The sequence below is a fragment of the Juglans regia genome, chromosome 7 (assembly GCF_001411555.2).
Source record: "Juglans regia cultivar Chandler chromosome 7, Walnut 2.0, whole genome shotgun sequence".
NCBI classification, from domain to species: Eukaryota; Viridiplantae; Streptophyta; class Magnoliopsida; order Fagales; family Juglandaceae; genus Juglans; species Juglans regia.
The window spans coordinates 2,021,735-2,048,879 of record NC_049907.1 but is presented as its reverse complement, the minus strand read 5'-3'; the positions used below and the strand labels follow the sequence as shown (position 1 = coordinate 2,048,879).

General features: G+C 36.4%; 2 protein-coding genes across 2 annotated transcripts; one reads left to right on the top strand and one right to left on the bottom strand.

The window, feature by feature from the left end:
• Nucleotides 1–4,270: 4,270 nt before the first annotated feature.
• Nucleotides 4,271–7,674, top strand: LOC108982927 (B3 domain-containing protein Os01g0234100-like). The gene is made up of 7 exons (XM_018954411.2): nucleotides 4,271–4,513; nucleotides 4,623–4,706; nucleotides 5,015–5,052; nucleotides 5,176–5,311; nucleotides 5,490–5,696; nucleotides 6,402–6,492; nucleotides 6,651–7,674. Exons 1-7 carry the CDS (start codon nucleotides 4,346–4,348, stop codon nucleotides 7,400–7,402), a joined length of 1,476 nt encoding a protein of 491 aa, XP_018809956.1. The 5' UTR covers nucleotides 4,271–4,345; the 3' UTR covers nucleotides 7,403–7,674.
• Nucleotides 7,675–10,088: 2,414 nt separating this feature from the next.
• Nucleotides 10,089–11,220, bottom strand: LOC108982934. Its single transcript, XM_018954418.2, has 2 exons — nucleotides 10,660–11,220; nucleotides 10,089–10,364 (listed from the first exon to the last, which is right to left on the bottom strand). Exons 1-2 carry the CDS (start codon nucleotides 11,131–11,133, stop codon nucleotides 10,350–10,352), a joined length of 489 nt encoding a protein of 162 aa, XP_018809963.1. The 5' UTR covers nucleotides 11,134–11,220; the 3' UTR covers nucleotides 10,089–10,349.
• Nucleotides 11,221–27,145: the final 15,925 nt, after the last annotated feature.

Genomic DNA, 27,145 nt, shown 5'->3' with positions numbered 1-27,145 from the left:
TTTTAATAAATAAACATACGTGTGTTTTGAAAAATCATCAATAAAAGTGATAAAATATCTATTTCCCCCATGAGTTAAAATTCCTTCAAGTTCACAAAGATTGGTGTCAATTAAATCTAACAATTTGGTATTTTTCTCAACACTTTTATGAGGCCATTTTGTAATTTTTTCTTGACTACAAACTTCAAATTTTTGAAAATCCTTTGTCAGTTTGGGAATTAATCTTAAACAACTCATGATAGCAACATATCTACTATTGATATGACATAAACATGCATACCAAAAATTTAAAGAATAAAACATATAAACAGAAATATTCGATACTTTATTCTCAACGTCCAATTTAAACAGTCCATCACAAACATAACCATTGCCCACAAAACTCCATTTTTTGTAATAGCATATTGATCAGATTCAATAGTTTGTTTGAAGCCCGTTTTATTGAGTATATATGTAATGCTTGTTCTTTTGTGGAGAGATTCAGCAAATCAGAGTGAACAAAAGAGGCAAATGTGTAAGAGTATATTGAGAGAGTGAAAAAGTCCTTGACGGTGAGAGTTGAGATTGTGTGAGTAGAGTGACACTCCTGTAACTCGTTGTATGTGATTGTAATCTTATCCGGAATAAAAACTCATGCAGCTCTGTGGGGATAGGCACGTTACCTAACCACGTTAATTTTGCATCGTGTGATTGTTTGCTTTTATTTTGTTTATCATCGTTGGTTTCACAACATACACATGCTCTCGACAAGGAGTTTTCTGCAAGTGGACCTTGAATAATTCAAGAGAAAAATCTCTCAGTCCAATAGCCTTTGAGATTATTTGCATCAAGTGAGATTCAAACCTTAAAATCTTGGAGGGAGCATACTGCATAATACCAAAATTAAGCTTTTATCACTTGAACCAACCTCGGATTACATTTTCACCAACTTATCTCCTGAGTTAGGTGTATTAGTTTTTTTTTTTTTTAATTTTTTTTTCTTTTAATATGAAAGTTGGGAGCAGTTACCCTGGGGGGGGAGGGGCTAATAAGATGGACGAATGATTGAAACTGTAACGCTCCATCCCCGGAGGGTTAGAGAATTACCGGGAACAGAGAGTTAACTCTTATAACCTAAAATCATCTCCCATAACATATTTATATACTCCAAATTTCTCATAAAATATAAATTCATTTATTCAAAACCAAAAATATATGTTCATCCACCATGGCTGGAGACACCAAAGAAATACTTCAATGAAATAAATTATAATCTCCACAACGACTCAGAAATATCCATTACCCAAAATACCAAAATAACATAAAATAATTTCTTTACTAAATAAAACTCTCCAATAAATACTTGTGCCTTTTGACACTTATTCCTCTAAAACCATCAAACATTGCTAACACTTTCTACTCTTGACTTTCAGCTGAGTCATCAAAATTATTTGAAAAATATTGTGAAGATACAGGGTCAGTTATCAACAACTCAATAAACAAAGAACATATACTAGTATGTAAATATGAGTATTTACAGAGTTCAGAATGTAGAACAAAATATTTTTATTTTCAGAATGCATAATCAGCACATGTTATAAAAAATATCAGAGCGAAATTTTAAAAATATTCTTATTCAAACTTCTTTTGACATAGCGTAACTGAACATTACATTAGAACAGAATTCCATGTTTAACCTCCGTGGTAGGGTTGTGCAAACCTTGGCGGCCAACCGAGTGGAAACATAATGTAAAATCTTTCCTTTATTATTCTCAGAGTCCCAAGTGTGCACATAGTAAAGACCACACAGAAAAATCCTTTGCTTCCAAAGAACAAAAAAGTTGATACTAACCTGAACAGATGCCACAGTTTTACACTAGTGGTAAGGTCAAAATAGAACAGAAATAGAATGTCATGGCAGAGGTTTTCAGAAGTTACATCATATCATATCAGAGTACATAACATATTCAGAACACAACAAAATCATATCATAATCATATAATTATGTACAAATTTTCATATTCGCTCCTTTTTGCACATTTAATAAACAAAATGTCAAAAATAAACTCATGTCTACCCCAGTCATGACAGAAAATATTTTCTTCTTATACAAAGTTTCATGAGTAATTTAGAACAAATAATTGAAGTTGTTTCAAATTTCTTTTCATAACAAAACATGTATATTTTCTAAAATCAACCTCAGTTTATTTCTTTTATGCAAAGTCTAGCATATGAATCCAGTTTACCTGAATTTTTTAGCTTTTCAGAATTTTCTCACAACTATGTTGAGCAAATCTTAATCATTACCTATAAAATAGTCACGTAACTTCCATAAATTTTCGATCGAACATATATTTCGATACTTAAACCTGAAATGCTAACATAACATATTTTTCCTAAATGTCAAAAATTCTCTTAACCCTAAAATATGATTACTTCCCAAATTTCATTGATATCCATTTAATTCCTCCAACTAATACATTAATTGTAAAATAAGATTTTTGTACTAATATAAAGTGAGACTAGGCCCATTTTTATACTAATTTTCTGCAAACCAATTGAGGCACATGGTAAAAATACGCCCAACATAAAAATACAAGTTCAAACTTTGGCTTGTAACTCAAAGGGCATAAGTGTAATTTCATCAGATTTACTCTACTCTATGCTAAGCTTTATGGGAGACCAAAGAAATCCTATTTTGAAAACAAGGCAGACATTAGAGAGGGTGGTACGACTGAGGCTTACTGAGAGGGAAGCAGGCGTGCAACGAAAAAAGGGACTAGGCAGCGGTCTTGGTGGTTAGCGAGGTGGAAGAGTAGTACGGTGGTCCAGGGAGTAGAACTACTGAGCTGCGATTGTGTCGTGGGGCCATTTTTGACGAGAAACGATGGCTGACAATGGAGGGACGTGGGTCTACGGTGGTGTCCAAAGTTGCTCTGTTTCCCTTGCCTAAAACAGGAACTTACGTGTTGTGGGTGCAGGAACGTCGTGGGTGTGGAGGACGTTCGGTGGTGAAGGCTTCTTCCGGGGTTTTTCTACTTGATGTTGGCAGGACTCTCACTCTGTGCTCCAGTGGTTGGCTTTCATGGCTCTCGGTCTGCTGCTTGGAGTGGCGTTATTTGTGACTGAGGCAACTAGCGTGGGCGGTGGGTTGGTTGAGTCAAAACTACTCTGTTTTGGGGAGCAAAAATAGAGGTCTTTGTTGTGAGCCACCTGCTCGGATTTTGGTGATGGTGATGGATGTGCAGTAGGGTGTTAAGGAGAGGAGACGACATCAATGGGGTGGTTGAAGAGGGTAGCAACAACAACAACAACAACATGGTGTCTAGGAGGAATGACTGCTGGACTTCACGTGGAAAGGATGTTCTCAACGGCAACAGCTTACTACTGCGGTTGAGGCCGTGCAAGGGGGCTTGTCGTGTGAGGTTGCGGCATGGAAAAACTTGGCAGTGGAGCTACCCTTTAGTTGTGATGGTGCAAGGACGACAACGAGGAGAGGCTTGACTTTGGGGCGTGGCTAGCGGCAAAAACAAGGGCTTGGGTAGTTTCTCCATGCATGAGATAATATATGTGTATATAAATATATATATATATATAGGTGATTGGAAAAACCCTAGAGATTGAAGAAACCCTAGAGATGAGGGGAGGAGAAATGTGCATGTGCAAGGGAGTGTGCATGGTGGGGAGTTTTAAAAATAACTGCATGTTGGTCTCCCGGTTTAGAGCAAACGGATGTGGGCCTTGGGGTGGATTGGGTAGGGTTCATTTCAAAGTATTTGGACTTAACTGCTGTGTATGAAATTAACAAACGGACTACGGTTATAGTAGTTTGAAAAATCTCTTCTGGCTTATCTGAAATTTTTCTCATGGGTCGGGTATTTTATCGATACTAATGGGCCTCGACTCAAATTCGAAAACTAATACAACCTGTCTCATAAAATTTTCAGCCCATAACTATATAAACAAATCTATTTGATTCATAAAATATCAAATGATTTTAATCTAATTATCAGGCCCAATAAGAATCCACTTCCTATGAAAATAAAATTTTAGACCCATAGCCTATCTAAAAAATTGATCGTTAATCTCAAGTAAACTTTTCATAAGTATAAACTCAAAAATTTTTAGAAGGTAAGCTTGGTATTGGGCCCGAGTGTTACAGAAACAGTTAAAACGGTCAGATTTGGTCCCCCGACCCCAACTCATGGTTCCTACCGTTAAGCCCGTTTGGATATATCCCAAGCCCGCAACAGCTACGTCTTAAAACGTTCTTTCCGGACCTGAGATTCCATCTCCCTGTCTGAGCTGTTTCGAGATTTCGGTTTGTCTTCCTGGCTCTTGTTGCACACGAATTCAGTTTGTGTGCATGGATCCCGAGGTTTGGAGGGAGGGGAAGGAAGAGAAGGAGGGGAATGCGAAGCACGATACGGCGGAGGAGATGCTCCTGATATCCACGGAGTTGGACGACGTAACTCTGGCGGAGCTATCCAAGACTCCCAAGTCCAAGCGCATTTCTTGGCACTCTTCCTGCACCGTCTCTCTCTTTCTCTCTCTCTCTCTCTCTTCCCGTTTACAAATCTTTTTCTTTTCCATTTGTTGTGTTCTTTTCTGGATGTCAATGATGTTTGATTCATTGTTGACAGGGCGAGAACAGGAAGGCGATGGATAATAAAAAAGAAAGGCTCTCGAACATCAAGAAGGGCAATCCGGAATCCAAAATTAAGCACGTAAGAGTTTATATTTGCCTCATAAATCTATTCAGCATAATTTCTGTTTGTTATGGCTTTTCTATACCCAGAAAACGACAGATAGAAGAGAAAAAAAATTTGGTTTCAATATCCTAAACGAAAAATTTACTTGATGATGGTATGCACGGTTAAGTAGAATATAAATGACATTGAGGAATTGGTTTATGTTTTATCTAAAAGTTTACATGCCTTACAACTTTCCGTGACAAGAAGAGAATGAGATGGAATTGTTGTTTTACGAAATGGAACACACAATTAATCGTTAAATCTTACAAATGCCTGAGCAGGCTACATCGAATCAGGCAGCAGAGAAGGCAATATTGAGGTCAGTTGGGCATCTTAAATATGCTTTTGATGTGCTTCAATGTACTTTTTCTCTATGCATTTTTTCTGTCTACTTCATGATGAAATGATGAAATTAAGAATCTAATTCTGCTCTTTATTTAAGCTCTAAACAAGGCAAAACTCTAATGGATGGACGTGCTGTGATTCGAGCTGAGGAAATTCGGTCAAATCTACCTCCTGAATACCCTAGCTTTGTCAAGTCATTGGTCAGATCACATGTTGCTAGTTGTTTTTGGATGGTAAGCTTTGTTCCAATTGCACGACTTTAGAATTCTTTAGCTGTGATAATGCTGAATTTGGACAATCTAAAACCATTTGATCATAGAAATCCTAATGCAGCTGATAGTATTATTGTTGGTGAAACCGAAGGTATTATGTGGGTCAAATTATTTTTTCTCTTTTTAAACAAAATATCAGGGGCTTCCTCTGGCATTCTGTAAGGCACACTTACCAGATAAGGATACTCCCGTCATTTTGGAAGATGAATGTGGAAAACAACATGAGTTGAAATATATTGCGGTCAAGACAGGATTGAGTTCTGGTTGGAGGCAGTTTTCTGTTGCACACAAATTGCTCGAGGGAGATGTTTTGGTCTTCCAATTAGTTGAACCTACCAAATTTAAGGTGATGATTTAGATTGCTTTTTTCTGTTTATATCGACTGTCACTTCAGTGCTTCTTAATATTGATATGATATGCCAAGATATATAATATTATCATTAAACATTTATGAGTGGATGCAGTACCAGGATTTGCTGTGTGGGGAAACTTATGAGATATCATAAAATACTAAAAATGTGTCCTTCCATAATTCTGTTAAATAATCTTAGAATTTTGGAAATATAAAAAATGTATTCCTGAGGGATGAGTGTGCATCAGGTATTTTGATTCCCCTTCACCAGAATCAGTACACTGGATGGGAGAAATGTACTGCCACTGTTGCTTGCGTTTTTCTAGGAATGTGAAGACTCCACTGGTTTTGGCCTGTGTGGAGGATAAACTTTCCAGTACTGTCAATGGGTTCTTTGCTTTCCGGTGTCCACTTCTCATACAATATATTGAGGTGGCTGGCTTTACCATCTAACCTTATGCAAGAGAATACTGTAAATCAATACTACAGTAAACTGAGCGAAGGACATGATGTTCTTTGTACCATACTTTTTTCTGGTACAAAGGGATATCAGATTAGGATGTAATACAGTCTGCAGTATATACTTCTTTCTTTTTATCACAATGATATTTTATTACCCTCTCTAAGTTAAATGTTTGTAGTATATATCAAACTTTTTTTGGGGGGGTAATTTATATATATATCAACATCATTTTGTAGGTTTACATAATTAGGCCAAATGACTTGAATGAAGTGGATGGGACTCTTGGCCTTCTAAACTTGAATTCTCAGACAAAACTAAGTGGTGCAGGCAAGTTCACTGATGTCTATGTTTGAAAATTGCAGTTATATATATCCCATGTATCACATGAGGAGCTAGGCATACATGCATTTAATTTTGTTTCTCATTAATTTCTTTTTATAAGCATTTCCCTTGGATGTCCTTATACACAAATAAATATAATTCAGGGATGGGTAAAGCAACTTCTAGTAATCCAAAGAGGAAACTGCCGAAGTGTCTACCTATTGGTATCGATGACATGAAGAAAAAGAGTGGCCTCCCAAAGTCGGTTCCTTACCTTCGGCAGCTGGCAGAACAATCTCAAAATGATAGTACTGAAGAGGTCGTTTCAGAAGTTATGGAAGACTTTAAGTTGTCTGAGCGAGTTCTTAAGTTCGAAGACATCAAAAGTTTTTTGAATTTCAGGATTCTAGTTGATGGAATGTCCATAGATTCTGAATTCCCCGATGATATTAGAAAGAAATACTACAAGCTATGCTGCAGTCAGAATGCATTTCTTCACGACCGTCTAGTGAAGGGCATCAATTACAAGTTGGTAGCTGGAATTATATCTGAGACTGTTAACATTGCTTATGCCATAAAAGCTAGCAACCTCACTACCTCTCAGGGGGAATTTTCTACTTGGGACAAGACTTTGCTAGGCTTTGAGCATTTGGGCATGGACGTCAAGTTCTTACGCTCTCGGCTACACAGTATCGCAAGCCTTGCCAATGAATCAGAAAGTGAGTCTTACACCAGGAGTTACTTGGAAGTCAGAACTGAACGAGGTAGCATAGAAAATGAAATGAGGAATATCGAAGTAAAGCTATCGGAATTAAAGGAGGCGTGTTATGGATTTGGTGCTTATATTGATAACATGAAGTCGAAAGCTGAAATCTACGAGCTCAATTTACAGGGAGAGGTTACCGCTCCCTGGTGAAATTGTTCATATGTTTTGGACCTTCTTCAGTCGATCTGCATAGTGGATATGCTCTTCTAGTCTCCCTCTATAACTTAACTTAGAGACAAGAAGACAAGCTATATATATATATATATAGCATCATACGACGAAACAATCACTGCATACATGGAAAATGAAACAGGAAAATTTTCCTAAACGGCAGGAAAATTGTGGATAATGTGAGAGTTTTGTATTGTTGTTGGATGTAATTTTTCTCTTTCCATTAAGGTTTTGGATGAGAAATATGTGAAAAGTAGTAAAATAATATGTTTTTTTTTTTATAGGTAAAAGGAACTTAGCAAAAGTAGTGAAATAATATGTAAATAGTAGGTCTGTAAAACAACCAACGAAACTGGCTGGCACCAACACAAATCGCCTAAAGAAGCACGGAACCATCAGAGAATTGGTCGGCCGACGTTAGAAATTCCTTAAAACAGACGTTGGCCGGTTCGGTTACAGTTTGAACCTGACTCAAACCGCCAAACCGACCAATAAATAAATAAATCTATTTTTAATATATATCTTAATTAAAACGACGTCGTTCCACTTAAATTTTAGTGAAATGATGTCGTTTTAGTGAAATGATGTCGTTTTAACCCTAACATATACAAAAACATATAAGTGAAATGATGCCGTTTGGTCTTAGTTTTATACATAACATATTAAAAAAAATATATAAGTGAAACAACACTGTTTGATATTATATCAAACGGCATCGTTTCGATTTGAGGTCATTTTCTTTCTCTCCCATTTTCTTCTTTGATTTCTCTCACTCCTGTCTCAAACGAACTCTACACCATCGAGAACCGACCAAGAATCGCCAAAATCAGTATGATCGGTATTTATCCTCCCCATTGGTCAGTCCGATCAGTTCTTCCATGAAAAAGACCTCCATCGATCGGCGGTAGTTTTTGTCAAAAATCGCGCCTATAGTTGGTTTTCACCTCTAGTAAATAGTAGGGAAATAATTTATATTAAGATGTTTTATGGAATTTCAAAAAAGAGAAAAAAAATTGAATAAAAAATTATAAAGTTAAAATATTATTAGAATATAACTTTTTAATATAATTTTTGTTTAGAAATTTAAAAATTAATTATTTTTTATGTTTTTTTTTTAAGTTTAAAAAATTTATAATAATTAAATAATAATTAGATAAAAAATTTAAAATTTAATAATATTTATATTTAAATAATATTTAAATATAAAAATAAAATAAAATGAGATGAGTAACCCTCAACATCTTAATATAAATTATTTCCCTACTACAAAGGGCCTTAATTTTCTAAATTTAAAAGTACTATTTCACTGTTCTCTTTTATATTTTTCTTATGGTCTAGTCTACATGAATTCGACTTTAATGGTAAGTACCGTAACGAATCTTTATTTTTTGTGTACATATTCAGAGAGTATTGATTTGACACGTAAGATTTTTAGATGCATTTAAATTCACGTGTTATGTCAGTACGTACTATTAAAATATTATATTGAAATAACATGATTTCATAATATATACTATTTAGCAAGATACTGTTTAAAGGCCTGAATCATTTTTTGAGCAGAAAGAATCAGTATAGGAGAATTCATCTATCGAGATGAAGTTAAAACATGAACAAAATTAATGGTTTTTTTTCTGTCTTTTGATGGAAAATGAGACAAACCAAAAGTCGTAGGATCAATCACTGATCAGTACTCGTTGGAGTTGTTTTGTTCAGCTAAACGCTTCTTGGGATTTTAAAAAGTGAAGTTTTATTAATATAAAATGATATTAATCGTGAATGTGTAAACATCATGTAATTATTTTTAAAAAAATAATAAATATAAAATTTATATAAAATAAAATTAATTTTTTAATAATAAATTTTATTTATTTTTAAAATAATTGTATAATATTTATATATTATATAATATTTATATATTACATAACTGTAGGTAATATTAATTTTTATTTATTTATTTATTGTTCAGAATGTTAAAACGTTAAAAAAAAAAAAAAAAAAAAAGGTACATGAAGGTTAGAAAAATGACAAACGACAGCTAATGCAGGTAAGAAGTACGAGCCAAGCTTTAAGCTTGAAGAGGAAAACGTTGACCGTTTGACTAATTAAATATTTATCGAGTGAGGGTCAGGCAATTTACGTATGGACAGACCCCTGTCCCCAATGCACTGCCACCCATCCAACTTTGAGATTGTGATTTCTTTTCCTCCAACTATATTGTGAAGTGTGAACAGCCTGTGGCCAACCTGTCACATTTATATCACTCTACATCCCAAGGTTGAGCTTTATTCATTTATTTTTGGGTGTTTAGAATATTCATTTATATATATATATATATGGTTAATTTGAAAGATGCTGATCAAACACAAAAATCTTATATTTGAATCTTGGAAAGTTGTATGGCTAAGCAATCTCACATGGAGTACTTATAACAACTCGATCTCTTTCTGTCCACAGAAGGCAATAAGAGTTATAAAGCCTCCCAATTATAAAAAAAAAAAAAAAAGATAGAGATCATACAGATAGATCCTCCAATATATAAGATACAAAGAAGGATCGGATTGGATTCCAAGTCAAAACAATAACCTCTTAATTGCTTAAGAGTAAGTTACAAACTAAATAGAAAATTGATCTAAATACGGAGGCACATGAACATGATCATATCACAGGTCAAAACATGACTCGGAAAGTTCAATTAACAGCGTGCATTTTGTACAGTAAACAGCTACATGACCAGCAGGAAGAAACATCCAAGTTGAAAACCAACCCATGCACTAACGCAACGCAGTTCAGACCGGACCCTCAAAAGTTCATCCAAACACGCCCATTTTCCTTCCCAAAAGAATGCCACTCACCTCTATGTATCTATCACCTTCAACAATGCCAGCACAGTATCCCAACTCCACGTTAATTTGTGTCTTGGACAGCCTTAATTCAACATCTCCTGCATTAAGCGAATAACCCAATGAGAGAAGTCCGAGATAATAAAACAAGCCACGTACAAGCGGTTTTGATGGCTAAACCGCTTATCATCACTCCCATAATTTTTTTTATTGAAAAGTTTTTTGAGAGAAGAAGTTCTTCTGATAAAAATCATTCTCGTCTTCAATTAATATTATTTCATTAAACAGATCATACCTTATATTTTACAGTATGGTGCGAAAAATCGGTTGCAATAAAACTTTTCCATAAAACAAAATGAAGAAAGCAAAAAAAAAAAAGTGTATTTTCTTCCTCACCTGCGAAGTCTTGCTAGTATGGGCTTCCTCGTGGACCAAACCAGACCTTTTACTTTCAACCACTCTTTCCACAGATCCTTCACTCTTATCAGCTTTCTTCGACCCTATGTGGGTTCTTTTCAGACCCAGAAGCCCTTTCCACCGAGTCGATCCCTTAGGTGGCCTTGGAGAGATATGTTCATGATCATCATCAACAAGAAGCTCTTCCCTCAGAGTTGTAGTCCTCTGCATCTGGTTGTAATTGTCCTTGAAAGGCAAAAATCTGCCTTTGAAGAAAAGCTCGTCAGCGCTCATCATGGAATAGTTTGTCACAGAAAACTCAAAGTCCGAGGAAACTGGTGCTTCCCTGGAGCTTCTCTCTTGCTTGGTATTCTGCTGGACATCAACAAAATCGCTGGAAAAGGAAATCCTTGGGCTCATTGGAGCGCAGTGGTGACCCTTATGCTCGGAGTTGTACATGTCTAAGCATGCCATGGAGTTTCAAACAAACATGGGAAAAATAAGAGTGAAACAAAAATAAAACCCTAATAAATTCGACTCGGGACCCTCTTCTACTATTACAACCTCAGTAGATGTTTGTATTTATATCTGAGGTGGTGAGGACCTAAGGGGTAGAGCTTGATGGGGGCCTTTGTTTCTCTATAATTTTTTTTTTTTGGACTTTCATGCAACACATGCCAATGACAAGATGTTTTTGTCTTGACTTGTTAAACTGCCATTAAATGATATCCACTAATCTTGAAGATGCGGCCACGAAATCTTTACTGTCTGCATCTGATGTTGGTGAAGTTGCTAAGAAGCCCTCTTTCATCTATCGTAAACATAAACAAACCTTCGAATAAAAAAATAAAAATAAACAAATTAAGCTAGCTTCTCTTTCTCTGAATCTCTTTGTCCTCTAATAGCCAATTAATTCCCTTGTATATGTCTGGTGTTTAGGGTAACAATTGAATTCGAAGAACTTAAGTGGAGAGTTTTTACGAAGTTTCCAAGAAAACGCACCTTTTTACTGTAATCTTATACAGTGGTCAAAACTTCCTGACTTTTGTCATAGATGTTCTTGGAATAATGTAGCAGAAGCAGCAACCTGACAAGATTCTATACGGATGATCAGCATGCATAAATCCAACGGCTATAAATGATGTGGATGATATCATCTGAGTCATATTTTCATAGGAGAATGCATGCACGTACGATTTACAAACTTACCCGAAATGTGAAAAAAAGAAAGAAACGAAAAAGAAGAGTAAGATTTTTAATTTTCTAAAAAATGAGATAAGGTGAAAAATAGGTGGTGGTGAATGACGAAGGTCACTTAGTGGATGAGGACAGTGTATAAACCCTACAAACTGATGGTTGGGAGGATATGAAAAATGGGTTGTCTATCATATAGCTCCAGGTTTAATGGACGTGATAAGCAACTGAATTATATTTAACTTCAAAAAATAAAAATAAAATCTCGAATGTCATTTCCAACTTAAAGTAACTTGTATTGGCCTGCAAACTGGCCAATGCTTTTAAATTTTTCTAGTTCAGTTTTGAGAGAGAGAGAGAGAGAGGCACAGTGGCAGAGTGCAGAGGGAGTTGGCATGCATTGGCCTGGTTGACTGAGCTTTGACCTATAAGTAAATTAGCAGTCGATGAGCTGGTGATGCCGACGGATCAAAGGGACCACGTGATCCACAGGTTTATTAGGGTTTTTAAATAAAAAAAAGTGTTGTATATAGATAAATTATTAATACTTTTTTTATTTTTTATTTTTTATCTCTATCTGTAACCCAATATTTGGGATCAAATAGATCTTTCCTATGTGGCGGTAAGAATAATAGGAAAGTGGCTCTAAAGAATCCATAAAATAAAGAAAAAATAACTTGCACCCAAAGGACAATGGTTGTCGCTCACATGGTTTAACCAGGACTATTGCAGCTGGTCAGCCAAGTAGGGATAGGACGCGTGGCGTTTTCCCACAAACCAATGCCATTCAAAATAATGACCAGTCAAAAGCTGCTGAATCAGCAAGACAAAGAGAGCATGCATGCAAGGCTTTTTGGGGCTTTTTTTTGTTTTGTTTTGTTTTCTGTACCTCGATTTGGTCTCCCATACTGTTAGCAATAGCTAGAACTGGGTGTCTTTCGAAGCTCCTCAATACTATTTTAAAACTTGCAAAGTTTTATTGTATCATTCTCTACTCCATAGATTGTGTGCTTTTTAATTAATATAAGCTCAATTTCCAATTTCAGATCTGAAGGAATTAAGATGGAGGCCGTAATGGTCTAATCTCTGGGTGCCAATTTGTGCGACATTATATGCCCTTGGGCTGATAGAGTACGGACTACGGAGGTGTACGACTAGCAATCTCTTGCAAAACGCTGGATTGGGTTAGCACAATATAGCATGCACACAATAGCATATGTGGGCTATTTCTCATTTTATATGGACAGATTGTCATTAGGCATAACGTACACATTTTCAGTCTTCTCAATTAGTCAATGGAGATTACATATATTGCGAAGACAGAAACATTCGAATTACTTCCTTTGTTATTTTCAATTGCTTTACTACTTATCAGATTGTGCATCAGCTTCGTCTATAATTTGAATCGAAGTAGCTTTTGCATGACATCTTCATAGATGTATACGATCGAGTGTATGCCCTGATCTCTTGATATTGGACTTGAATTTTTCTTATTGAAACTCTTTGAAACGGCAATTCTGTTCTCATGCAGTTAACGACCACAAATAAAATGCTGACACATCAGCAACCCATACAAAAGTTACGTGAGTGCATCGCATGTAAATAAAAGAAAAATTAGAGAAAACGTGTGTAAGCCACCAAGAGAAACAACTATTATTCTGAAAACACAAACCCACCCTACCCACACCGCCGCACACCTTCATATCATTCGTGAAAGCAGATACTCTCTTGATTTGTAAATAATACATACCCGACAAAACTCGACTTGATTCGACTAAGGCTCGTTAAGACCCGCTAGTTTATGCTCGAGTCGATTAAAACTCATTCATATATTGATAAATATATACATACACCTATGTATATATATATATTTGTATTAGCTAATAATATAAATATACCACTAGTATAATTAAATATAAAATATGTAATCTAATTACTTATATCTATATAGTGAATATACTTTATAGGTATATTTTATAATTTGTATAATAATTAGTCAATAAAATTTAATAATTGTATATACTAATATGTGGAAACCATATATCAAATAGATATATGCTATCATATTAAATATATGTATTAATAATATATTGTTATTTTGGATAAATATAAACTAGTTAGATATTAATTATTTATAAATTTTTTAAAATTTTATAATTCAATAGAAGTTCTACTTGTTAGTTGTATAAATTCAATATTAGATCTTTTATTTTTTATTTATTTAATTTACTAATTATTAAATCTTATTCAAAAAATAAACAATTAGAGATCGAGCTCTAACTCGGCTCGACTCGAACTCGTTTGTGGGACGAGTTCAAGCTCGAGCTTGAAAGTTTAGCTTATCGAGTTAAGCTCAAACAAAGAATAAAAAAAAATCTTGAGATCGAGCCCGAGTATTTTGAGTTGAGCCGAGCTCGACAAGCCAAAGACCGGTTCAGCTCGACTCGATTACAGCCTTAATGCCAGCCCTCCACGGGAAGCCCCCACTAGGGCGAATGGGAGACCCCGAGCGTCAGATGTGGGGTGCGGGCCCCTGCAGCACCTAAGCACAGACGTGGGGACGAGGCCAGTAGTGGGCCATGGCCCATCTGCATTAGGTCCCATCCTTTCGCTTAATATATATATATATACATTAAATAAATTATTTCCTTTCATAAAATGATGTCATTTTGGGGGTTGACGTCGTTTTGATATATGTTTCTAAATAAAAATCACTCCAACCCTTCCTCAGTCTCTCTCTCTCTCTAAATCTCTCTACCGCTAGTTTTATGGCATCGCTGTCATCCCAACCGTTCACCGTCATGGCCGTTATTTCCATCTCTCCGTTCTCTGGTTAGTTTTTGTTCACTGATTTGATGGTTTGGTTCATTGAGCCATGGCCGCACCATGATGGTTTTTGACATTTTGTATGATTGTTATGTCTAGTTGGTGTTTTTGGTATTGGTTATAAATTAGGGTTGCAGATTGGTGATTTTCTGTCTGGTGATGGGTAGACAGACAAGGGGGCCAATCCGCCCCCAACATGCAAACGGGGATGAGATCGGAGTCTTGAGGGGGAGGGGGGTTTTGCACTCCACTCCCGATCCGAGGAATGCAGGTAGCACTCCTAGAAAGAATATTAAGCGAACGGACAATTTCTTAAATGTAAAATCTCTTAAAATGTGTCACATTAGTAATATAAAGGTCTCGACAACAATTTCCAACTTTCTTAGAAAGAATATTTAAAGATGCTAAGTGAAAGTTGATGATATCTTGATTTTTTCTATGTATGCTTTTGATCTTATTCATGTTCATGAAAAATCTAGGTACTAACCTAGACGCATGATTAGTTTTATCAGTGACAAATTGATCATCTTAAACTCTTACTTGAATTTATGCTGTCCAAAAAATTTACACAGACATAATAAAATATTATAAAGCTTATTTCGTATATTTATCTTTCTCACTTAAGATATTTAAACGCAAACAAAAACTTAAGGAGATTTTGATCCGTTTTACTGCACCCTTGGCTATATATATTGTTTAGATCTCTGAAATTTGATTGCCTGCCCTGATCTTTGGTAGCCCAAACCGATGCTAAAGTTCCGAGAGTAATAATCTCATGACACTACTTCCATCATCGAAAGTGATAGCTAGAGTACTACTATGTACTTCACTATTTTCATTAATTGTTAACGTTGTGTTTCGTACACATTTAGGCCGAGTTCTAATAACTCGGGTCTTGAGTCTTTCTCCTGCACACTTATGAAAACACAGAGAGTGGGGGGGCCTTGGTAAAGGTCGAGATGTCTCTGATACTTAAGTCAGTATATCTCCTTAGTAGTTTGTGTGTGAGCTTAGAGAATTAGAGAGAGCTCTTCGTACAAGGGGGTCGCCTTTTATACTAGGTTTCTAGCTGGGGACAACTCATACCTGGCCTCGAGGAGTTCATGTCACTTCAACTGTTCACTTAGTCAAAATCATTTAATGCGACGTGGCTCCTGAGGCAGTGTTATTAATGCGGCGTGGCTTCCTGACTTACTTTACCTTACAAACGTTTCTTGTTAAGCCCCTCCATGTCTACTGTTAGGAGATCGAGGGTTTCCTGTATCTTTTGCCCACCTGCATGCGTAGGTTTTCGAGGGTTGGGTGTAGCTGGGGGGTGTCAGGGCAGCGAGTCTCATCTACCCATACAATCCGCTTTTCCCATGCATGGGTTGCTTCATGGGCGGGTTTTGCTCATGTGCCTAGTACTCTATACAGGCTCACTGACCTTTTTTTGAGGAGGGTCGTTGGGCTTGATTGGACTCTCTGACTCACTCCCCCAGAGATCCCTCATTGGCTTGCTATAAGGGCCAATAGGTGGGAAGTTACCCCGCCAATTCTTATCGAACTATTTCGATGGAAATTCCTTTTTGCCTTTGTTTCCATGCTATTATTTTCCCGTAGTCGCTACCTTTGAGATTCTTTTCCCTAGAAATGGGCAGTTAGTCCTCTCCCCGACTCTGCTACGTGTTAGGTTCCGGGCTCTAGGTAATGCCCATATGGTTTTTTTCGGGATTTAATGATATCAGGCGACGATTCCTCTCCCGACTTTATTGGCATGTTTTCTGACGGTTGGATTTTACACTTGATTGCGTCTTTCCAGTTCCCTCAGTATTGATGGTCTCAAGCGGCTCATTCTTCCCACGTCGCATCGTACAATACACACTATGGGATTTGTGCACGTCTTGCTAGCTTCGTTGGAGCGCTTGCGTTTCCACGACTTTGGGATGCTAACCGTCGCTGAGGTCTATTTAAATCCCTCCATTGTCGTTGGAGCCCACTTTGCTCTCTCCTCATGTCTCATAGTTCTTCGTGCTTCTTTCATTTCTCTTCAAATTTCTTTCTGTGCGTATTTTTCCTTCCCTCCTACCATCTTTCCATTGATATGGCTCCAAAGAACCCTTTACGCCCTACTCCTAAAAAACCTAAGCCTGCCAAGCCTTCTCGTTCCTCGCAGACTCCTGGGGGCCTAGACCCTTATGAGGTCCATACTGAGTCACAAAGATTCGACGAGTTCTCATAGAGGTCGGTGGTGACTCCTAATGAGTTGGAGTCGCTAAAGTCGAACTACAAGGTGCATGGCATCGTTGAGTTTGAGGTGTCTTCCCCCAATAAAGGTGCTATAGATTCCAAAGGCTACTCGTTGAAGGTGGCTGTGTACCCTAGCATGTTTTTTAGCTGCCTTAGGCTTCCTTTCTGCCGTCCAATTTGTGATGTGTTGGACTAGCTGCATTTAGCTCCTGCCCAACTCCACCCAAATGCATGAAGGATCCTAGTATCATGTTGCGTCATCTGGCGGCAAGCGTTGGAGGAGGCAGGTTCTAAATACCCTGATCTCACATCTTGTGAGTTCCTCCTTACCCACAATCTTCTGAAGTAAAGTGGCAACAAATGCAGTTTTTAGTCTATTCAAGCGTTAGCTCGTTTAGAGCCGTACTATAACAGGGTAAAAGGGTGGAGTCGGTGCTTCTTTTTCTTGTCTGGCAAAGGGTGGGAGTTCCCGGTCGAGCAGATCAACCGGCGAGACTACCTTGTTTGTGCCATCTATGTACTTGATTATATCCAATGCCCATTCTGGAGATCCCAATTTTACTTCTACCACTTTAATTCCCACGGCGAGTATCTCGATAGTCTTGATCACCGTTCATTTTGGCATGGGAGAATCTTCTTGCCTAGACGCTGCTCGCGCTAGTTTACTGCATTTTGATTCTTGGCTCTCGGCACTTGTTGGATATGAAAGAAAGTATCTGAAATGGGCATGCTCGACCTCTATTAGTGTTAGATACTTCTTCAATTTTTCACTATTCACAATGAACTCCCTTTATACTTGATTGACCATTACCTGAGAGTCAGCTCACACCTCTATTTCTTTGGTGCCCAAAGACCTGGCGATCACCAGACCAAAGAACAATGCTTTGTACTCTGCCTCATTGTTCGTAGTTTTCAATGCCAACTTAATAGCATAATTATGCTCTTCACCCTCATTTGTAACAATATGTACCCCTACTCCCCCTCCAGCCCAGCAGGATGAGCCGTCAACGAAGATTTGCTAGGGCTTCATGGGAGGTGCATGTTCGACCCCTTATAGAAAGTTGGTGAATTCTGCCACAAAATCTCCCAACACTTGGCCTTTCACAGAATTTCATGATGCATACTCGATGTTGAACTCGCTAAACTCCACAACCCAATTCGTAAGGTAGCCTGAGGCGTCCGGTCTTTGTAGGATCTTCTTTAGAGGGGTCTTGGTGAGAACTTTTACTAGATGAGCTTGGAAATATAGGCGAAGTCTTCAGGTGGTCACCACTAAGGCGAAGCAGAGCTGCCCTGTGCATGGGTGTCTAGCATGTGCTCCTCAGTAAGCTCGACTGATGTAGTACACCGACTTTTGGACCCCACCTTCATTTCATACCAAGGCCGAGGAAGCTGCCTGCGAGGAGACTGATAGGCACAAGACCAAGGTTTCTGCACATTTGGGTTGGCTGAGCAACGAAGGGCTAGTGAGGTATTTCTTGAGAGCCTCAAATGCCTGGTCACACTTGTCATCCCATGCTCGCGCCTTCCGCAATACCTTAAAAAATGGTAGGCACTTGTCGGTGGACCTTGACACGAATTTGTCAAGGGCCACTACCCTTCTAGTGAGTTTATGCACTTCGTTTATGCTTCAAGGAGGGGTCATGCGGAGTATGGCTTCCACTTTCTCCGGGTTATCTTCTATCCCTTGTTTATAGAGATCCTATATACGACATCACTGTTAACGTCGTGTTTCGTACATCATTGGGCCGGGTTCCAGCAACTCGGATCTTGGACCTTTCTCCTATACACTTAAGAAAACATAGAGAGTGGGGGGCCTTGGTGGAGGTCGGGGAGTCTCCGATACTTAAGTCAATATATCTACTTAGTAGTTTGTGCATTACCTTAAAGGAATTAGAGAGAGTTCTTCGTACTTGGGGGTTGATTTTTATATTAGGTTTCTGGGTGGAGACAGCTCCTACCTAGCCTCAAGGAGTTCATGTCACTTCAACTATTCACTTAGTCGAAATCTTTTAATGTGGCGTGGCTCCTGGGGTGGCGTCATTAATGTGACGTAGAGTCCGGGGAGTGGGGCCATTAATGCGCCGTGACTCCCTAACTCACCTTACCTTACGATTGTTCCTTATTAAGCCCTTTCATGCTTGCTGTCAGGAGATCAAGGGTTCTCCATATCTCTCGTCCACCTATCTGCGCAGGTTTCCGAGGGTTGGGTGTCATCAGGGGGTGTTAGGGCGGTAAGTCCCGTCTACCCCTACCTTATGCTTTTCCCACACGTGGGTTGTTTCATGGGCAGGTTTTACTCATGGGTCGAGTATTCTGTAGAGGCCCACTTACTCTTTTTATAGGAGGGTTGTTGGGCTTGATTGGACCATTTGACTCATTCCCCTAGTGATGAGTGTACGAAAGTACACTCTAAATATTCTATTATTGGACTAAAATGCTAAAATATGAATAAAAATCATATGAATTAATGTGTATTCTTGAATTGAGTTTCTATTTATTTTGGGATACTTCTAAATAGATTTTTATGTTTAATTTCAGAGTCTATAAAATAGCAAGGCAAAGCCCAGTCAAATTTAAAGGACTTTCAAGTGGGCAAGACGTTGGAACAAACTAAGAACTTTCAACGAATGCATGAATCTTCAAATAAAGATAATGATGGGGTTTGAGAGAAATTTGGATCAAGAAAAAATTCACAAAAGGAAACCGCAAGAAGTCCAAGTCCGGAATTCGCTAGGAGACAGCCTGAACATACTTTAGTATTTTAATTGTAACTTTCTACTTACACATTCTATTGATGTGATTCTCAATGCGTTGGAAATCTATTTTAAATGGCTACAAATTTGTCTCTAATAAGGATTTCTAAATTCAAACTCCTGGAGTGTATACATGACTTCCAAACTGAGTCTTAAAATTTAAGCAATTTTTTATGTGAGAATCATGAAGACATTATGATTTTTTTCCTGCCCTATATAAGCATATCATTAGCACGAAATTGAGTAGTTTTTGAAGGGAGGTGACACAGATCTAGAGAAGAAAAAAATACTATTTTTATTGTTTAGTTCTTCTATGGAGAACTAAATCTTGGGGTAAAGCCTAGGACGGATATTGATGGTGAAAATACTTTGACTATATTTCAATTCATAGATTAAGTTTTATTGTTTAAGATTTTAGGATTCAATTCTCTATTTATTTTGGATATTATAAGTTTGAGACAATTATATTAAATCTTGCTATGGTTTGATTTTGTTGAGCTATATGATTATGAATATATGATTGTGACTTAAACAAGATTTTCATGCCATTGATGTGATATTTTGTTGCATTATTGTTTGTGAATATAGTGTCGTCTTTAGATTTGATATTCATTTTTATATACGAAAACTGTGGTTTGTAAATGGAGAATAAATTCTAGAATTAAATTTGAGAAAGTAGATTAATATAATGTCATATCTTCCAATTAGTAAGTTGGTACTATAATTCTTAATTGTGTATATAGTTTGAATTGAAAAAGTCAGAATATTGGATTCAGTTGATGGAAGCCCAAAGTTTTAATTGCTTTCTTATCGTGCCTTAATCTCATTTTAATTACTTGCTTTAGGTAGAATTTTCATATTCTTGTCATATTGTAATTTGATCTTTTCTTTTAAGCTTGCGTTTTGTTGTGTTTCTTCCAACTCCTTATGGATCGATATTCTGAACTATATTATAACACCGCGTACTAATTTGGGAGTAATCAAGATCTCTCATGAGCTTGATGTACAGGTTAATAGAAGGGAAAAACCCTCTTACATTAACCATTATTATTTTTAAATACAAATTTACACCTGATATGCATTACAATATATAATATGTTGATCTATGGCCGTAAAATGTCCACGAAAAAGAACAGAATCAATTTTGCCACCTCGAGCTCGAGCTTTTTGGGTTATTAATGCACAACTGCGTTTAAAGAGAAATGATCATGGACATAAAAGTCCAACAAGCAACTAGATGATGATCAGAAGCAAAACCCAAAATAAAAGTGGAAATTATCAGAATTCATACACAAATTAATTGTCCCAAACTCATACTTGGAACTAAAAACACAAGCTAGCACACATGCACACGTACATAATTTAATTTCATCAAACGTCAAGATCGATCATTAAATATTTATTCTCCATTAATTTTCATATGCAAACGTTGTTGGGCGTAGTTCACCAATTTCTCTATTTCGTTCATGTTGTGCAAGTCGATTTGGCTATCGCGATTGGAGTCAGCTTTCTTGATTCCTTGACGAGCCTTCCACCACGCAAACCACTTCCTCAAGCTGACCAGGGCTTCTTTTAATTCCTCCCGGCTAATTCTTTCATCGTGATTCGCGTCAAACCCACGAAGCCAGGCTTTGAATTCTTCCTCTGTCATCTCTCGGTGAGGCTCCACTTGCACGGAGCGCATGATTATAGCCATCGATCTCTAGCTCTCTCTCTCTGTGCAGAACTGTATGGCAAATATGCAGATAATAAAGGCAAGGATAATGGTAGCTTAGGAATGCAAGCAGCTGATCTTAAAGCTCAGGCTTGAGGTGGAGAATCGAATCTCTATTGGCAAGCATGGCCAACTTTTCTGACAGCATCTTTAGCATTTCTTTAGGACTATATATCTTCTTTAATTTCTTTATTTAAATCCGCAACTTTATTCTTGCAGCCATGCACGTTGGCAAATAGTTATCTGTGAATTATATAATAACGTGCAAGACTACTATATATATATATATATATGTATATGTATATATATATATATATGTATATATATGTATAAGGATAGGTGGTGTATGGGATCTCACATTGCTTGAGAAGGAGAAGTTCTTGCTCTTTATAAGGTTTCAATGGGGCTCCAATTGTATCATTGACTAGTCCTTTTGGAGTATAGGCAATGTGGTTTAGACTTTCCATTGGGACTTTACAAATGGTATCAGAGACTATTCCAACCAGAAATGTGGGACTTGAGCCATGCCACCTACAATGGACAGGCCCGACGAGGACGTCGGGAATTTTAGGGAGTAGATTGTGATACCCCATATGATATGGATAAGGGTAGGTGGTGTATGAGATCCCACCTACAATGGACAGGCCCGACGAGGACGTCGGGAATTTTAGGGGGGCAGATTGTGATACCCCATATGATATGGATAAGGGTAGGTGGTATATGAGATCCCACATTGTTTGGGAAATAGAAGTTCTTGCTCTTTATAAGGTTTCAATGAGACTCCAATTGTATCATTGACTAGTCCTTTTGGAGTATAGGCAATGTGGTTTGGGCTTTCCATTGGGACGTTACAACATACATATAGAGCAATGCTACGTACAGTTTCTAAATGGGAATTGCATTACAAGTTTAACTAATTTTGTCTTTAAATTTTTTTAAAATTACAATAATATTCTTATCAAAATAATATTTTTTTCATTTAATGAAAGGCTTACATATGCAGTCCCTAAATGAGGACTGCAAATAAAATTTCTCATATATATATATATATAAAAATCTATTTATCATCTATTATATATATATAAATATATATATGATGCCAGGTATTCTTGTCACGGCTTCTTCCTTTGGGAACAAACTGTCTTTTCGAAACTTCAATTCACATTTTAATGAAATTTAATTGCTGAGGTTTCTGATCTACTCTTTATTACACTTAAATTTAATTGTTAGTTACTAATTATCTGATATTTTGAAAATTAATTTGTAGTACAGAAGCATTTATATCATTGATTATGATCAATAAGATACGTACACGAAAAATGTACGTGACCAAAATCCATGGTTCTATTTGTGTGCGGATCTCTGGCGATTTTTAGTGAATTTTTAATGAGATTTGAGTCGTAGACTAGTTCAGGCTTGATTGGCCCAAGCCAAAGCGATATATTGTATTATTCTTTTATACGTCGCCGCATTGCATTTACTTACGATCTCAAATAAATTATCTGTAGTTCTATGAACGTAAGCACGTATTTGCTGAACCACATAAATTTTATATCGTGATTAATTCTAGTTTTTGCTTTACTTTTATTCATATCATTCTTAACAACTGCATGACAATCTGTCTAAAATTAGAATAGAACATTATTGAATCATATAATTATAATAGTATTAATATCTTTTACGATTCTATTCCATGAGGGGCCGCCCAGATCTGCAAAGCAGATGCTTCTACTTGTTATCTGGATGAAGATGATCATGATATATTCCCATTTCTTTGTCAATGCTTTTAATCGTTACCTTTGCCAACAGACATGATAGTAATTAATATTTGACCAGGAAAAACAGGGAGAAAAAGAGTACTAAGAGCTTAATTGGGTCGATCATATATGGTAAGCCAGACACAGGATCGATCATGCATGCGCAGCAGCAGGTAATATTATTGTGCATACCAAACGTTAATTGGGCCGACTAATTCCTGACAAATAATTAAAGTACGTAATATAGAAGTGATGATCAAGCTAGATCGTTTGAATGGCATAAACTAATCGTAGTTTTTCTTCTGATAAACTTTTGTTGTCGTTTTCTTTAATTGCTTCAATGGAGTAAGCTCCCCGAACATGATTAGTCATTGATACTACACTACAAGAAATTAATCTATTTCCAGCAATGGAACTCGCTGCAAATACTACCAAATGTCGCCACAAATAAGTAATTCTGGATTGTCGTGGTTATTTGCTGTGAAAATGTTTATTTTTCACAAAACCTGATCAGTTTTCTTGTATTTTGTTGTGATTGTATTTTTCCCGATATTTGTTTCTTTCATAATAGTTAATTACTTGCTAATAAATTAAAAATGCTAGATTTGGATAAATTTATATCTGATTATGCATATATATTATATGTCAACATCATTTAAATAACCTCTATGTACATATTTGAAATTCACCAGGATTTAAGACTAAGTTTTACACAATACCATCCAACAAATCACAATGGAATATAAATTTACAAGTGTTTTTCGTTCTAACTATAAATGTCTAACAGCAAGTTGTCTTCATGAATGCACCAGCTCCTTCATTACAAGTGTTTTTCTTTCTAACCACCATATTCCAACGAGTATATGGGAAGAACTGAATTTGGTTCACCGGTTTTACTTCAAGTGCTTGAACACAACTGTAAAGAAATGCAATATATTTATGCAAAAACATAATATTCAAGGCCCAAGTTACAAGTCATTCAATTCATAATCAGCTATATATAAACAACGAGCTCAAAACTCATGCATTATTTTTCCTTCCATAGTGTTCAAAATGTAAGGATAAGACATTATTCATGTTCAAAATGTACATAATGTAGATCTACATTATACAGAATAAGACAATATTATCATCATGAGAGACTGATCACCTGGCTTCATGATCAAATTGATCCTAGCGCGCATTCATGTATTTTCTCACTTCATTGCACATTAATTATGTTTACATTCTTCTTGGTCTTCATGGATAGAATTGAAACCTACTGATCAAAGTCTGATATATAAGTACTCTATAATATTACAAGCATTAATTAAACAAAATATACCTTACATTATAACTGCAGCTCCCGAGCATGATTAGTCATTGATACTGCTACTTTATACTTCGCTAAAAGGTGGCCTTCAAGAAATTCCTGACCAACCTATATTTCTATGCCCATAGAAAACTTGACCCCTCAATACAACAAATACTGCATTTTCCCACGAGTTTTTTTTCCTAAAGCCTACCACGGTGGGAAATAGATAGCTTCGTGGGGAAAGAAATACTCTTTTGCAACCTTGTAACGTCCAGCAAGTGGAATTCGGTGGAGAAGAAGATCTTTTGGGATGAGAAGTTGTCGTCGCTAAAAGCCGATTCTTGTGGTTGTTGTTGTTTTTATGGAAACTAATTACTCTAAAATAGTAGGCTTTTATTGTTATGGTTGCTGTTGTTATTATATATTAAGGTAATACCTATGATATTGATATAAGAAAGCAGGAAATTGTTAATTAAAGGATTGTTATTTTCATTTACAAGACATGTATACTTAAATACATGAAAGAAGATAAATTATAGCCTAAAATTCAGAAATTGCATCATAAAGGATGAATCTTTATAGCATATGCTAAGATAAATACATGAAAATAGAGTACATAATGTTATTTGAGTAGTAACAGTAGAATTAGTAAGCTGGTCTTTAATTTGCTAATCTGTGGCTCGATTTAGGCATGAATGCAAAGATGTTGATGAGCTGGAACTATCTGAAGAGGTCTCGCTAACACCCTCCTCCCCTCTCGCAAGCTAATGGGAAGCCAACAAATCATTAACTTGTCACGAAGGCCCTTGGTGAAAATATCAACATGTTAATCTGTAGAGGATATGTGTTTGAGCTGAATATCCTTGTTCAATACTTTTCTCTAATGAAGTGGAAGTGGAAATCCACTTCTATGTACTTGGTTCGAGCGTAGTTTATTGGATTTGAGGCAAGGGAGCGAATGAGCATTCTCAACCAATAGAGTTCAATTGTTGCAAGAGCTAAGGACCTATATTCTACTCTAGTAATGCTGCGTGAAACAATTGGTTGTTTCTTGGCACTCCAAAAATAAGGCAAGGACCAAGATAAATTCCAAAACCACTAATTGATCTTTTATCATCAGCAAAACCAACCCAATATGAGTTACAAAAGGCTATGAGTGCAAGACAACCTTTGGTGAAATTCAATCCAGGATTAATTGTCCCTTTGAGATAACGTAAGACCCTTTAATTTGGTTGCTATCTAGTGAGATGTAATGGGGAAGTGTAGAAACAGACACAATTGATTGATTGAGTAGGCAGTATTAGGTCTTGTTAATGTGCAATACTATAAAGGCCTTTGCCAAGGCAAGGACACTAGTTTGACTGCTGGGCTGAAGGTCTTGGTGTAGTCAATATCATCCATTTGCTAAAAGCTTTTAGCTACGAGGTGTTATACCTGTCAAGTGTCCCATCAAACTTCTATTTAACCTTAAACACCCACTTGCAATGAATGAAACTTTGATTAGTGGGTCGTGGGCAAAGTGTCTAGGTTTGATTGCCTTGGAGGGGATTGAATTCTTTGGTCATGGCTTTCTACCATTCTAAAGATTTGGCAACTTGGTCGAAGGTTTTAGGTTCAAAAGGCATAAGGGTTGTATGAAATGCTTGAATGTGATCTTTTCTTTTGTAGAGTAATAGTGGTGGTAATTTGAAATGATTTTGGATTATATGTACTTGTTTTAGGTCTTGTGGTCACGGGGTGACAAGGTTGGGATAAATAGGAAGGAGAGGTGGTAAGGGATGTTTTGGAGGTTGGTTGAAAAGTTGAGGAGGAACAGTGACGGACCTATGTTAACTTTTGGCCGCCCAAAATTTTCCCTAAATCTTATTCATAATTTTATAAATATAGAAACTGACCCCCTAAAAACTTTTATAATCCTCATATGCTCACCAAATTTTATTTTTAAATTTAAATATATCTAGAAATATTTGTCTCTAATTTTGTTTCTCATACTCCCAACATTTTTCATAATTTCTATATATTATAAATTTTCAAGGATGTGGCCTCACCAAAATTAAATTAAAACTAAGTTTAGAAGAAATAAAAAACTTATTAATATGGATCTTAAAGTTTTTTATTATACAATATCATTAGGCTTCTCAATATGAAATCCAAAATGAAAAAACAAGAAAACTCATTTAAGGTTGATGATGTATATGAAAAATAGTTGAGAGGTTTTATCCTCCAGACTTCATTGAGCAAGAAAAATTTTGTTTAAGTTCTAAATTATAGCATTATATGTTTAATGTGATACAAAAATATCTAAATCTTTAATGAAACCTGATAAGCTAGTTTACATACTAAAATAAAAGATGACTTTCTAAAAGATCACTTGATAGTTTCTATGAAAAAACTAAATTCTAAATATTTTATTACAAAAATAATAATGGGTGAATATTATCCCATAAAACATTATTGTAAGAAATCTGAGAGATATATTAAGTTGTGTATTTAGAATTTTATTTCTACATGTATGTAGCAAATTATCGAGACTAACTTTATATATAGTTATGATTTTATGATTTTTTCAATCTTTTTTTATTTTACATAAATGTGTCGCACAGTAGAAAGTTGGCCCCCTCATAAAAATTGCCGATTCTGCCCCAAAGGAAGAAGGATAAGTGTTTATGTGTGAGGTGCTAGGTGATGAGGAAGCAAGAGGAGCTGATACATAGGA